General features: G+C 42.7%; 1 protein-coding gene across 1 annotated transcript in view; it reads left to right on the plus strand.

Moving 5' to 3' along the window:
* The window catches only part of LOC107090179 (protein capicua homolog), a 98,444-nt gene that overhangs the window by 42,728 nt on the left and 42,166 nt on the right, over window positions 1–13,550 (plus strand). Inside the window, exons 6-8 of the mRNA XM_015383422.1 lie at window positions 6,747–6,846; window positions 11,211–11,393; window positions 13,435–13,547. Of these exons, the coding sequence (XP_015238908.1) occupies window positions 6,747–6,846; window positions 11,211–11,393; window positions 13,435–13,547 (396 nt within the window). The remainder of the gene's footprint in view (window positions 1–6,746; window positions 6,847–11,210; window positions 11,394–13,434; window positions 13,548–13,550) is intronic.

Consider the following 13,550-nt stretch of genomic DNA (forward strand, 5'->3'; position numbering starts at 1 on the left):
GTCAGTTAAAAATCACTATTAAAGTAAAACAAGCGTCAGTTAAAAATCACTATTAAAGTAAAACAAGCGTCAGTTAAAAATCACTATTAAAGTAAAACAAGCGTCAGTTGAAAATCACTATTAAAGTAAAACAAGCGTCAGTTAAAATCATTAAATGCGGAGCTTGTTAACACCAGTGGCATCCTGTTGCATTTTAGTTTGATTTCTAGATTTAGATTTCTGGTGTCTTTTGGGCATTTAATTTTGTGTGCATTTTAAAAACTTTAAAATGTAGTTTAAATTTCTTTATTCCTATCATGGTGTTGTCTGTTGGACAGTAGGATTGAAAATAGTTTGCACTTTATGGTCCAGGTTGTGACTGTCCTTGTGCTGTGAGGAAGTATCTTCTTTAGCCCAGCTGATCTTTTGCAAGTGTGGATGTCACTGAAATACACCTTGAAATCGATTAAAACACCTTGTGGTCAATTCGATTCATGACTCATCCTTTTTTGCATTAAATAACTCTAAGTAACTTTTACTCAAATAACATTTTAAATAAAGTAATTTTGTACTTTTACTTGAGTAAATTTTGAGATGGGTAATTTTACTTTTACTCTAAGTAGAATTTAGGCAAAGTAAAGATACTTTTACTCAATTACAATTTTTTAGTACTCTTTCCATCTCTGGGAGGAACCAAGCAGGAACTGACATCCAACAGAGCAGTGCTATCTGTCCCCGAAATCTCGCCCCTCCATCACCAGCGTTCCTTGGTGTTATTTTTATTTTGAGGATTTGGGGAAAAATGGAAGAAAGTTCCCATCTCTGCATCAGAGTGCTACCTGTTCCATCTGTAAACAGTTTTCTAAGCTTGCAACAAAACTGGCAACATTAATTTATCCAGAAGTTCTGCAATCACACTTTTTCTCTTACTCCCAACTTGGTGATCGGCTGCATATTTAGCAAGAAAAGCCTTTCCTAAATGACTCTTTTTTCTGTTTGACAAACTCTGATTACAAAGCAAAAATGCAGGCAATCCCTCTGCATTGGTAATGAAGGCAAATCATTCGCTCCATTCGTCTTTGAATCCTCTGTTCTCATCAGCTATCTTCCTTCTTTTCCCTTTGGGATCCATGGCCTGAGACACACCTGCTGCTTTGTTTCCCTAAAACGTCTCTTTCAGGCCTAACCACTGATCTCTATGGTTATGATGCAGATTTTCGTTGAAAGAAGTGTTTACATTTATTGTTTAAATTTATTTATTATAATTTTTTTTACACAATGTTTGTTAGAGCTCCTGCACACCATATTAAAACAAGCAAAACATTTTTTGAAAAAGCTCCAGATTATTTTTAATTACCGTATATTTAGGTTGGTGGTTTGTGTTTTCATATAAAAGGAAAGTTGTGATGAACTGAGCATCTTTTTCATCCTCGCTTGCCTCCTCTCCTCCCTGGTGGTTCTGAATATTTCTGTCTGAAGTTAGTTTTTAAATGAAAAACGTGACGTCTGGGTAGATCTTAGCAGATAAAGCCCAAACAAGCCTCAGTTTCTGAGTAAGCCCGTCGTAAACGATGCTTCCTCTCTGCGACTCTGCGTATGACTCACAAAGAAGTGGGTTGTACCTGTGATTAGATGCAGCTTGTTGTGTAGTTTTTGCCTTTAAAACTCAAGGCCTCAGAACAGGTGCACAGAAATCCACCCTCGCCAGCAGAATTCAATGAAAAGCAGCACTTTTTGTCTCCGTGTGTGTGTGTGTGTGTCTGTCTGGCTGGAGTTTGTACAGTGCGTACTCGTTCACTGCTCTCAGGCTGCCTGTCTGCATCTGGCTGCCTTATTTTCCCTTTCAGAGTGACTCAGACGTGCTGTCTGGATGATAGTTTGGTTATGAATGTTTCAGGGTCACTGGGCTCTCACAGACTGGCGGCCCCAAACAATACACAACTCCTGCACCTGATTTTTTTTTTTTTTTCTTTCCCGGGTTTCTTTGAACTGACGAGAGTCGTCAATGAAAACAAAGGCATCCAGCAACCTTGAGGCCTTGGTTTGAACTTGGTTGCTGTTTTTGTTTAGCTGTTGATGCAAAATGAAAAACGGAAGCGCCCCCGTATGTGAAAACACACGCAAAATAAAGATGACATTTAATCCTCAAACAGACGGGGCTGGGTGATTCCTCTCTGACTTCCTTTGCTGTTAAGGTTTCTGTGCTTATTTGACCTTTGCTTTGTGGGCCAATATCCTCACTTAACTCCAGGTATAACTGGATGTGGAAGCATTATGAGATGGGCTCATATTCTGGGTTTGCTTTATTGTGTGAACCATCTGGAACACCTGTGGAATGCATTATGTGTTGGTTTATTGGTGGTTTTTAGTCATGAAGGCCACACCAGTCCTTTTCTTCTTTATTGAAGGCATATAAAAGGCTTCTTCCAATAGGTGTCCAGTTGCATTTAAGTGCAAACCGTAACCACCGTTGTGGTGAAGAGAGAGCTGAGCCAAAAACAAAGCCCTCGATTTACCGGTTGATCTACGTTCCTACTAGCCTCGTGAGACCATCCTGATTTCACGAGCTTTCAAGGTTTCACTCGCAGATCAGTCTGGAGACTCTCCGTTAAAGAAAATTTGGAGCCGTTCACCAAACGAACGTCCAATCAGCGTTGGCTTTGAGGCGGGTTGAGGTGTGACGCAACGAGAAGCACGACAGTTCAGTCTAAAGAATATAGCAGCTTCAGCCGATGAAACTAGCGTTAGCGTGGCTATCGAGCAAGTTTTATCGGAATTACAGAGTATTTCTTCACTGAAAGAAGAGCAAAACACTGCTCTGGAGGCTTTTCTCAGAGAAAAAGATGTTTTTGCTCTTCTCCTGACTGGTTTCGGCAAGAGTAGCCTGGCTTGTGGTTGGGTTTTCGTCGTCTGTCTGTTAGTACTTCATATGCTTCGTTGATCTGATTGGTTTATTTGGCCCGTCTATCACCAACATAGGCCAATCAGCTAACCAGTATTTTCGCCCCTTCCCAAAATTACTTCAACGGAAGGTTTCCAGATGGATATGCGGAGCAAATCCATCTGGCAGAGTCAGGTTACGTTCCTACCCTCATCTACGGTCATTAGCTTTGGGTCATGACCGAAAGAAGGAGATCCCGGATACAAGCAGCTGAAATGAGTTTTCTCTGTAGTGTGTCTGGGCTCTCCCTTAGAGATAGGGTGAGGAGCTCAGTCATCCGGGGAGGACTCAGAGAGCCACTACTCCTCCACATCGAGAGGAGCCAGTTGAGGTGGCTCGGGCATCTGATTAGAATGCCTCCTGGACGTTTCCTTGGTGAGGTGTTCCAGGCACGTCCCACCGGGAGGAGGCCCAGGGGGAGACCCAGGACACGCTGGAGGGACTGTTTTTCGGCTGGCCTGGGATTCCCCCGGAGGAGCTGGCCCAAGAGGCTGAGAAGAGGGACGTCTGGGCCTCCCTACTGAAGCTGCTACCCCCACGACCCGACGCTGGATAAGCGGAAGAAGATGTAGAGACGTTGCACCCCCTCCGCAGACACTCTGGTGCACCTCTTCCAAATTGTAGGTAACCACAGACAGTGCCGCAGACAGGAGGCCTCTGATTTGTAAAATCTAGATCTGTTCTACACTATGCATATCTCTTGTTCGGTACCTTGCCGGCTTGTTTTGTTTGCACGTCCACAATTGCAGAAAACGACTCGTAAGGATGGACCAGCTAGAAGAACGAGGTGCGCGAAAACGCTGGGACCCTTTTTCCACCTGGATCCCTGCTCTTTTTCACCCTCATGTCCCTCCGTTGTCGGACAAACTTGCCCCCATTTCCTCACCGCCTAGCTAGACCCACAGCTATTTCGTCATTTTCTCCTTTTGCGTTGTGGCATAGAACAGCGCAGAACACACTTCAATACTGAGCATAAATCAAAAATGTCTGCTTCATACCTGCGACAAGCTCACTGCGAAGCTTTGCTGCGGAAGCATAATCAGCCCATTAGTCCTTGCCAGTGTGACGCTGGGGTGGTGCCTTTCTCCGAAAGTCAAAGGGCGAGAGGCGGGGTTCGCCCTAAACAGGTCGCCACTATGTCGCAGGGCAACACAGAGACACACAAAGATACACAACCATGCACTCACACCTAAAAACAATTTAGAGAAGCCAATTAACCTAAAAGTCATGTTTTTGGACTGTGGAAAGAAGCCATAGAAACCCAAGAGAGAACCCATGCATGCACGGGGAGAAAATGCAAACTCTATGCAGAAAGAATCACACCCACAACCTTCTTGCTGCAAGGCATCAGTGCTACCCACTGCTTCACTGTGCAGTCCCTGTTTATTTTCATAGAATTTTTATTTGTTATTAGTATTGTTTTCTTGCATTAAATGAGGGGTTCCAACTATTTTGTCTGTCTATGTTCAAGCTCTAAGTTACAGGTATTTATTATCTAAAATGAAGTTAAAGTCAGATATCATTTGGCCTCCGTACAACTCGGATCAAACAAGCATTGCCTGCCTTCACCTTTGCCTCAAGGGTCCTAAACGACCCTTTCTGCAGCTTGTACACGTGTCTCTCAGTCAACATGCCTGAAACAAATAGTTGGATCATTAGCAGGACTTTGTAGAAGCTCACTGAATGCTGAGTGGACAATTCGGCCGATTGATTCAGATGTGTTGATTGAAAGGCAAAGTAAAAGTTGCAGGAAACTGGTCCTCCAGGACTGGAGTTTGACATCTGTAACAGATTTGTTTCTTCAAATGCAACAACCTAGAAACAGAATGCTATACCAAGCAGTGCTTCCAGATACTTTATTCCATGCTTTCATGTAGAACTTGTAATTTTATAAGAGGTGTGACAGAAGAAGTGTGCAACTTTAGGGAAGTCTGCTTAGTGATGCAGTGGTTTCTTGTGTCGCCTCAGTAACCAGGTCCTGGAGCCTCTTAGTGTGAGGATTTTGCACTCTCTCTTCCATTGAATCTTTAATTCTTTTCCAGCTTCCTCCCACAGTCTGAAAACATGAAAGTTAGTCATCCCTCAGTTGTTTTAAGGTGTGAATTTGAATGAGCACTGGCGTTTGTTGTTTATGTCTCTGAAATGGACTGGTAAGCAGCGTTCTGCCTCCAACCCAACGATGTCTGAGAAAGGCTTCAGGATTAGAACGCTGCAAACTTCATGGTATAGAACAGGGGTAACCAATTAAAAATCTGCAGGGTCCAAATAAAGAAAATCAAGGCTTTAAACCTGGGTTTAAATGGAGACTAAGCCATTTTTAACTCATTTTGAGCCTGGATCCAGATTTATTTTTGATTCTGTTCATGGTGGAGAATCCTGCTTCACAGCAGCAGGTTGAGCCAAACATCCTCTAAATACTTTCCCATTGTGTTTTTATCTTTTGTATGGTGACCTTAAGTGTTCAGAAAGGCACCTTTGAAATATAATGTATTATTATTATTATTATTAAAATGTGCAGGGTCATCTTTGAGCACGCCATTTCACTTTTCTTTCACCAGTTCACCGCAGTTCTTCCAGCAGTCCACACTTTCTCTGCTCTCTTTTTCTCATCGTCTCCTTCTTTCCCATCGCCCGGCTTGCCACAGGTTTGCCTGCTGTGTCTAAAAGTAGCAGCAGCAGCAACCCAGACTGACAGCAGCTCATTGGCTCATTTGGATCACGTGCAGCCTGGAGCCGGATGCTCCGGAGGGCTTTACCGTATTAACAGGAGAAGCGGCACAAGTGAAATTAGAAACTGTCGTTGGACAACATGCAGTTTTCATAAATGTTTTAAATCAGGTTGGGTCCAGTCTGGGTCTCTCTACTGAAGCTGCTACCCCCTGCGACTCGACCCCGGATAAGCGGAAGAAGATGGATGGATGGATGGATGGATGGATGAGTTCAGAGGAATAAGTTCAGACAAAGCAAATTAACGTAACACATCAAAATCCAGGTTAAACTCTCGATACTCGCAGTTAGTGAATTTACAGGGATCTTCCTTCAAGTGTTTCTCTGAGATTCTCTGCATGTATCAGCTGTATAGTGGAAATTCTTCAAACTCAACCAAAACAAATCGTGTGAAACTAAAATGGCAACATGACCTTCAGCATGTAAACTGTTCTTTCTTTTCTTTCTTTTTCTGCTTGCTCAGGGTTTTTTAACGACCCACAAAACAGGTTTCTGGAGCATGACACAGCAGGATGGAGTGATATTGCCATCTCTGCATGCAACAAACCATCTCAGACCTCAGACCCCCCCCCCTGTTTTAGTCCTGATTTTATCTGTTTGAAGATGAATAAAAGCTGAACTTTAAGGCAAAGATCTGAAACGTTAACAATAAAGACAGGTCTAGTCTACAGCGGCTGTTTCTTCTTTGATTTTTAGGTTGTAAAAAGGCTTTCTTGATTCTTCTGATCTTAAATCTACATCAAGGTTTCTCTGTTTTGGGGGTAAAATAAATTTAATCTCTTTAATAACATACTATGAAAGCATGTGTATAAAACCTGAAACTTTTTTTGTTAAATAAGTTTCTGCAGGAGGGGCAGGGTGCGGGCACAGTGGTCTGTACTCATCCTTTGAACTGGTGAATAATTAGTTTAAAGACAAATGAGATACATAACCTTAAAGAAGCTGTTTTGCTGTAAAAAGAGAGAAAAAAGAGAAATCTCTCCTCAAATCACATTTGTCCACTTGACTTCCCTGAAAGTTCCCCCGATTAAGGAATCTCCCTTAATTTCCGCACTAAGCTGTACTTTCAGTTTCCGCTTTCCTCTGTATGCTGTTGCAGGTTTTCCCCTGGCGTGGCCAACGATCCATCTCCCTCCACCGGACCAATGAAGAGGCGCACACAGTCGCTCAGCGCCCTGCCCAAAGATGGAGACAGGAAGGTGAGTCGTATATTCAGACCCTCAGCAGTTCTATATAGAACATACAGCAGGAATATTAGCAAAGTTTCAGGCTACAATCAGACATTTTTGTCTTTGCTTCTCTGCTAAGCTGCTGAAGCTCAATCAGATGCCACAGATTCTCTGCCCGATTTGTGTCTCGAATTTGACTAGACCTTTTAAACAAGCAAATGCAAAACATATAAGTGGCTGCGTGACTCTACTGCTTGAAGGAAAACCTCGGACCCAGTCTCTGTTTGCGTCTTATTGGTTTTCTGCTGCTATTTCGAGTTTGACGTGCTGCACTTTGACCATTTTTCCCATCCCATTCAAAAAAAAGTTAAAGAACAATCCACTGGACTTAGTTTCCAAGTTTAAAGACGTTTCGCCTCCCATCCAGGAAGCTTTTTCAATTCAAAATTCCAGAAATAGCGTTGAGTTCGAGGATATATACAGTAGCCCAACAATATAGCCTCGAACTCAACGCTATTCCTGACATTTTAAAATGTTGCCATTGTCTGGCTTCAGGTGAACTGCCTGTGGCATCACACTGAAGGCATCACACTCAACACAACAGTAAACACTGAGAAATAGGTGTTATGACTCAAGCGCATAACAGAAGTTACTTTTCCTGTCGGCCGCTGCTGTTTGTGAAACCCATAAATTAAAGGAGAGTAAAACTCTTTATTGTGGCATTTTAGGGAGATCTGATGCCATTTCAGCTCGGTGGACACAGCCAGGAACGATGGGACAGGGATGTCATCTTCTTCAGAGACTGAGATTAGTCAGAACTTTATGGTGCAGATGGCAACTTTTAATCATATATGTCAGCGCCTCTCCTCTAAAGGCAGTAGACTTGATGCAATCCAGTGTATCAGAGTGCAACAGGGAGGGCTCATCACATGCTTGCTAACCTCGATTGCACTTTAAAGTCTTCTGATTGAAGGGCTGTATTAGATTTTACAGTAGAAACTATGTCCCACATCCTTTGAGTGTTTCAAATAGGCTTGAATACTTTTTCATGTAGCTCTAACAACTGTCTGTCCACTATTAGTACTGTTCTAGCCTCCTGTCTGTTATGCTAACTGTCACCTTTTCCTGCTGCGATGTGCAATGTTGTGACGAATGCACTGGAAAGTGACGTCAAAGTGACATCAGTCGTTCCCACTGGAGTCATGCTGGCGGGCAAAAAAGCTAAAAAACACAGAAAAAACTAATTTCCTGTGTTATTGTTACCAAATACTTACTTTAGGTATGAGTCCTTATCTTTAAACAATCATAACCAGTTCCGTAAAAACAAAAACACAATCAAAAAATATCTGTTCCAACCTCAATAACTCAGACTAGCTAAAGCTACATGTTCATTTGCTCAGGTTATACCGTATTTTCGCGACTATAAGGCGCATATAAACCTCTTTTTTTCCCTCAAAATGTGCGGCGCGCCCTATGTGTGTTGTTACTTGAGACCGCCATGAGAACGTTAAAGGGGGAAGTGTGGGCGTGGATTGGCTGCCACGCAAATGGACAGAAACTGCCGCCTATGTTGATTTTTAAGAGAAAGACTTTGCCTAAATAGACTTTTCCAGCTGGAGTCGTTATTAAAGGAATAGTACACCCAAAACATGATTAGCCTTCATTTTCTACTCACCCCCATGCTGAACAACACTCTGGAGTACTTTTTTGATATCTCAAATGCATCTGGAGATCTGGGAGGCTTCTTGCTGTCTGCTGACATTCAAATAATGGAGGTCTATGGCGCCCGAGATAGAAAGGTCCATAAAAGTCCACAAAAAACGTGTCAATATTCCTCCATACTGCTCGTCCAATGTATTTCAAGTGTCCTGAGTGGGTAGCATCCATAATTTACTCGAAACAAAGTCATTTGGAATGTTTTTAGAGCATAAACAGTAGTGTATAGGATTTCCTGAAAGCGCGTTCAGGAGTCTACGGAAACCGCGGCAGACCAAACCAGATGAAAGTGCGCATTCAGCTCGGCAAAGAACTCATGCTCTTCCTCAACACTGAAGTCCTCAGACATTTTTCTTTCGTTGTTTCTTTCTTTGCACAGGTAAACAGCACATTTCTTCTTCTACGCTTGCATTATCAGCAGAGCAGACGCCGAATGCGCACTTTCATCTGGTTTGGTCTGACGGCTTCCGTAGGCTCGTGACCGCGCAGGCTTGCGCTTTCAGGAAATCCTATACACTACTGTTTATGCTCTAAAAACATTCTAAATGACTTTGTTTCGAGTAAATTCTGGATGCTACCCACTCAGGACACTTGGAATACATTGGACGAGCAGTATGGAGGAATATTGACACGTTTTTTGTGGACTTTTATGGACCTTTCTGTCTCGGGCGCCATAGACCTCCATTATTTGAATGTCAGCAGACAGCATGTCATGGATGAGGAGATGATGAAAGCGTGGCTGAGGGAGGAGTATGTGAGGAGACCAGGTGGTTTTTTCCACGCATCACCATCGCTGTTAATCTGTGACTCCATGCGTGCCCATCTCACAGCCAATGTGAAAAACATGGTGAAACAAATGAACGCTGTGCTCGCTGTTATCCCGGGAGGTCTGACAAAGGAACTTCAACCGCTCAACATCGGTTTGAACCGGCCGTTCAAAGTAAGGCTGCGAGCGGCGTGGGAGCGATGGATGACCGACGGAGACCACAGTTTCACGAAAAGTGGAAGGCAGCGCCGGCCAAGTTACGCCACAGTTTGCGGATGGATTGTAGATGCTTGGGCTAAAGTGTCTGCTGGCTCTGTTGATCGAGCTTTCGCAAAAGCCGGCATTATTTCTGAGGAGCCGCGCTGCACGGAAAGTGACTCTGACAGCGAAGAAGGGGAAATTGGCATGTCTGATTTAGCGCAGCTGTTTAATTCAGAAACAGAGGATGATGACTTTGATGGGTTTGATTAATACTTTGTAATAAATACTTGAATAAAGCACAATCATACTCAGTTTTGCTCCCGCTCTATTTTTAAATACGCAGTAGAGGTATTTAAATGTAGTAGAGGATATGTACCGATATTTAAAACCTGCGCCCTATAATCCGGTGCGCCTTATGTGTGTGTTAAATACAGTAATGGTACACATAACTGCGCCTTATAGTCGTGAAAATACGGTAAAATCAGAGGGTTACGTTGAGACAGACCAGGCTTTTCCATGTGCTCCCAATGAAGTGTCGACTGCTGGGCCGGACCTCAGCAGAGAGCCATGAACCGCCCGTCCTCAGCTGGAGGAGGGGGGCTGGTTAGGCAGGCAGGGGGAAGCACGGGGCCCCCGGTGTCCAGGCTACCATCACCGGGTCAGATTCGGTCGTTCCGTCCCCCGCTGTCTCCCTGCCCCTGTCCACCAGGGTTCCCAGACCAGCCCCGGAGCTGATGACTCGGTTCGAGTGCCCGGTGTGTTTCGACTACGTGCTGCACTGTAGTCGACCAAAATCCTGGACGATTTTCAAATTCCCCCGGAAATTTTTTAGGTTTGAAAAGTAGGTAAAAACAGAACGTCTGGTCACCCTACCATATCAACAATTTGATGTTTCAGTGAGTCAGTGCTTGTTGCTATGATGCGTCTTTGCTCAGCAGCTTCGCTCGTTGTAAACCAACCAATCAGAGCACAGCTCATCTAAATATTGATGATCATACCCTAAAAGGAAGGAAACCTGTCGTTTCATTCTAGGGATTTTAACCAGGCTGCATTAGGGCTCATAGAACAGCTAATATGCCATTTTCAGCCCAACCAATGTTACACAGCCTATTCAGAGACCTTAAGAACCAGATACCCGATAGAATCATTCTATCACCCCTTTAACACTTTCCTGAAGGAGGCAGCTTACACTGGATCATTGGATTATTTGAGTTGTGTTTCTATGCTGGTCTGTAATAAACTCTCCATCACTGTGTGGTAGAAGAGAAGAACGATCTTTTCGTTCACTGCCTCGACTCTAAATCTGAGGACGGTGGATGAATATAAAATTCTCCAGGTTGTAAATAAACCGCAGACAGATATAAGACGCACCCAACACCGGCCTGTCCAGACTTCTAGTTTTCCGCTTGTCATAAGATCCGCTTATTATCTACAAGGAACATTTATGAATATTGGTGCTCAATTAAGACAATGAAAGAGAAGTTTAAGGCATCGGTTTTGTCGCTACCAGGAAGTATGTAGCTGTCGTACAGAAGTCTAACCCTTAACTTCCTTCTTCAGTTTAAATTGAAGCATCGTCAGCATTTTTAAAAAAGATGAGGAGAGTTTTAAAATCTGACAATATTATCTGACTTAGTTATCGGCACCTGTGAACAGAGTACATGTCCGAAACCTCATCGTATGCTTTTTTTTCCTCTCTAATTCCAACCAGAGGGAGAAGGACCACATCCGTCGTCCCATGAACGCCTTCATGATCTTCAGTAAACGCCACCGAGCTCTGGTGCACCAGCGACATCCCAACCAGGACAACCGCACCGTCAGCAAGATCCTTGGGGAGTGGTGGTATGCTCTGGGAGCCAACGAGAAGCAGCAGTACCACGACCTGGCCTTTCAGGTTACCACAGAAACCCTCTATTGTGTTAGGTCTATCTCTACCTCCCAGTCGGCCTCAGCAGATGGCCGCTCACGCTAAGCCTGGTTCTGCTGGAGGTTTCTTCCTGTTAAAAGGGAGTTTTTCCTCTCCACTTTCGCTACAAGCACACTTAGTGTGTGGGATTGCTGAAGAGTCAATGAGTCGATGCAATCAGCTGGTTTTCCTTAGATAAAAAACTTGAAAATTTGACTGGATCATCTGATTAAATTAAAGTGCCTTGAGATGACGTGTTGTCTGGGGGGGATTTTTACCATTAGGTAATACTAGGCAGCTGCCTAGGGCCCCGAGTTCCTGGGGGCCCCATAAAACTCTGTTTCCATGTATGGTTAATACAACTATTCCTTATTTGTTCACATTAATTGTGTTTTGGACAAAAATGCCATCAGAACACTGATAATATTAAGTGTGTCTCAGCCCCCCCCTTCAGTGTCCACCATACTGGATCAGTCCATTTGCTGCACATGTTTTTAGAAAGGTCCAAACAGACAGCAGCAAACCATTTGAAAACAAACCATGCAAAGAGCAGTGTTGCTAACTTAGCGCTTTAGAGTATTAGGGACAGGTTAAAGATTTTATTTTTTTTTTTTTTTGAGAATAAAGTCGGAATATTATGAGAAAAAAGTTGCAACGAGAATAGTCATAAAGTTACAAGGATAAAGTCGTAAAATTACAAGAATAACTTTGTCATTTTGTATACACAGACTGTATTTAAAACAAAATTTTGTTTAGTACAGCTTTCCAAACAGTAAACATTTTCATTCCATAAAATTCAGCAGTGATCACATGTAACTAAGTCATAAAACAAATCTAGCGAAAAATAGAACAAATAATGTATGTCTATTCTATTAACATTTCTCTATCTGTAGAATGGGTCTGTTTTATGTGTTGGCTTCCCCATTCAGAGGGCCCCCTGCCTGTCTTTGCCTAGGGCCCTGAATTTCCTAAATGTGCCCCTGCGTGTTGTAAATTGGCGTTATATAAATAACCTCTCAAAACCGTTTTAAAGCGTTTAAAAATAATAACTCTGCTTGAAAATTACACTGATAAAATGTTTACCAATATAGATGTTAGACATCGTTGGAAAGCTTAGATTCTCCACAATTCAACCACCTAGTTCATTTTTTGGAGACAGTGAGCACCAAAGCACAATTAAAACAGATATAGCAGCATTTCGAAATGTAACATGACAAGCAGCCACTACAAGCAAGCATGTCTTTATAACTGCTGTTCAAAAAAGAGCTATTATTTTCGAGAATAAAAAAAAAAAACAACTTTGAGTGTTGCTTGATCTGATGCAGCTTGGGTGTTTTACTCACCCAATTTTCATGTATATATTCAGAAACTAGAAGGTGTTAGCTTTAAAATAATGTATCTCACATGTAATTTGGGCTTACAGTTCCTAAGTTATTTACTTTTCCATTTGGGTATGCAAAATAGGCAAGAATTTCTCAAAATGAGGTGGATATTAAGAGGATAAACTGAATTGAACTGAATAGGTAGAGGTCACCATGACACTGCTAGGACTCTGAACAGGACATATCTAACTGTTAAACTATAAAAGTCTGGAATCATCCCAGATCTCAGAAATTTTTTTTTTTTACTTAAAGGCATCCAGACTTGCTTATAGTCATTAAGAGTAGATATTTAATGTTTTCTTTGCACTTAAGCTACTGTTTTGCTCCCTTTCAGTCCAGTTACCAGAGAAATGCTCATTTTCTTCTTTAGAAAAATATTTTTCTTCCTGTTGGACTCTATAAAAAGCAAAGCAATAATAAAACAGTTTGGCAGCGCAAAGTGGGATTTTTAAGACTAACACAATATCCTGTAAGATAAAAGCAAAGGACTCCAAAATTATGGGAAAGTCTGGATCCCAGGATGTAAAGATTCAGAGATATTAAAGCTTCTTTAGAACCTTTTCACAATTTTTTTTTTTTTGGTGCCTTGTTAAGGAGTTTCTGCTTCACATTGTCCTTAAAGTCCATCTCCCCCCCCCACCATGCAGGTGAAAGAGGCCCACTTCAGAGCCCACCCTGACTGGAAGTGGTGCAACAAAGACCGCAGGAAGTCTCTGTCTGAGGGCCGCGGCACCCCGAAGGAGCTGAGGGAGAGGAGCATGTC

Source organism: Cyprinodon variegatus, unplaced genomic scaffold (genome assembly GCF_000732505.1).
Source record: "Cyprinodon variegatus isolate N-32 unplaced genomic scaffold, C_variegatus-1.0 Scaffold284, whole genome shotgun sequence".
NCBI classification, from domain to species: Eukaryota; Metazoa; Chordata; class Actinopteri; order Cyprinodontiformes; family Cyprinodontidae; genus Cyprinodon; species Cyprinodon variegatus.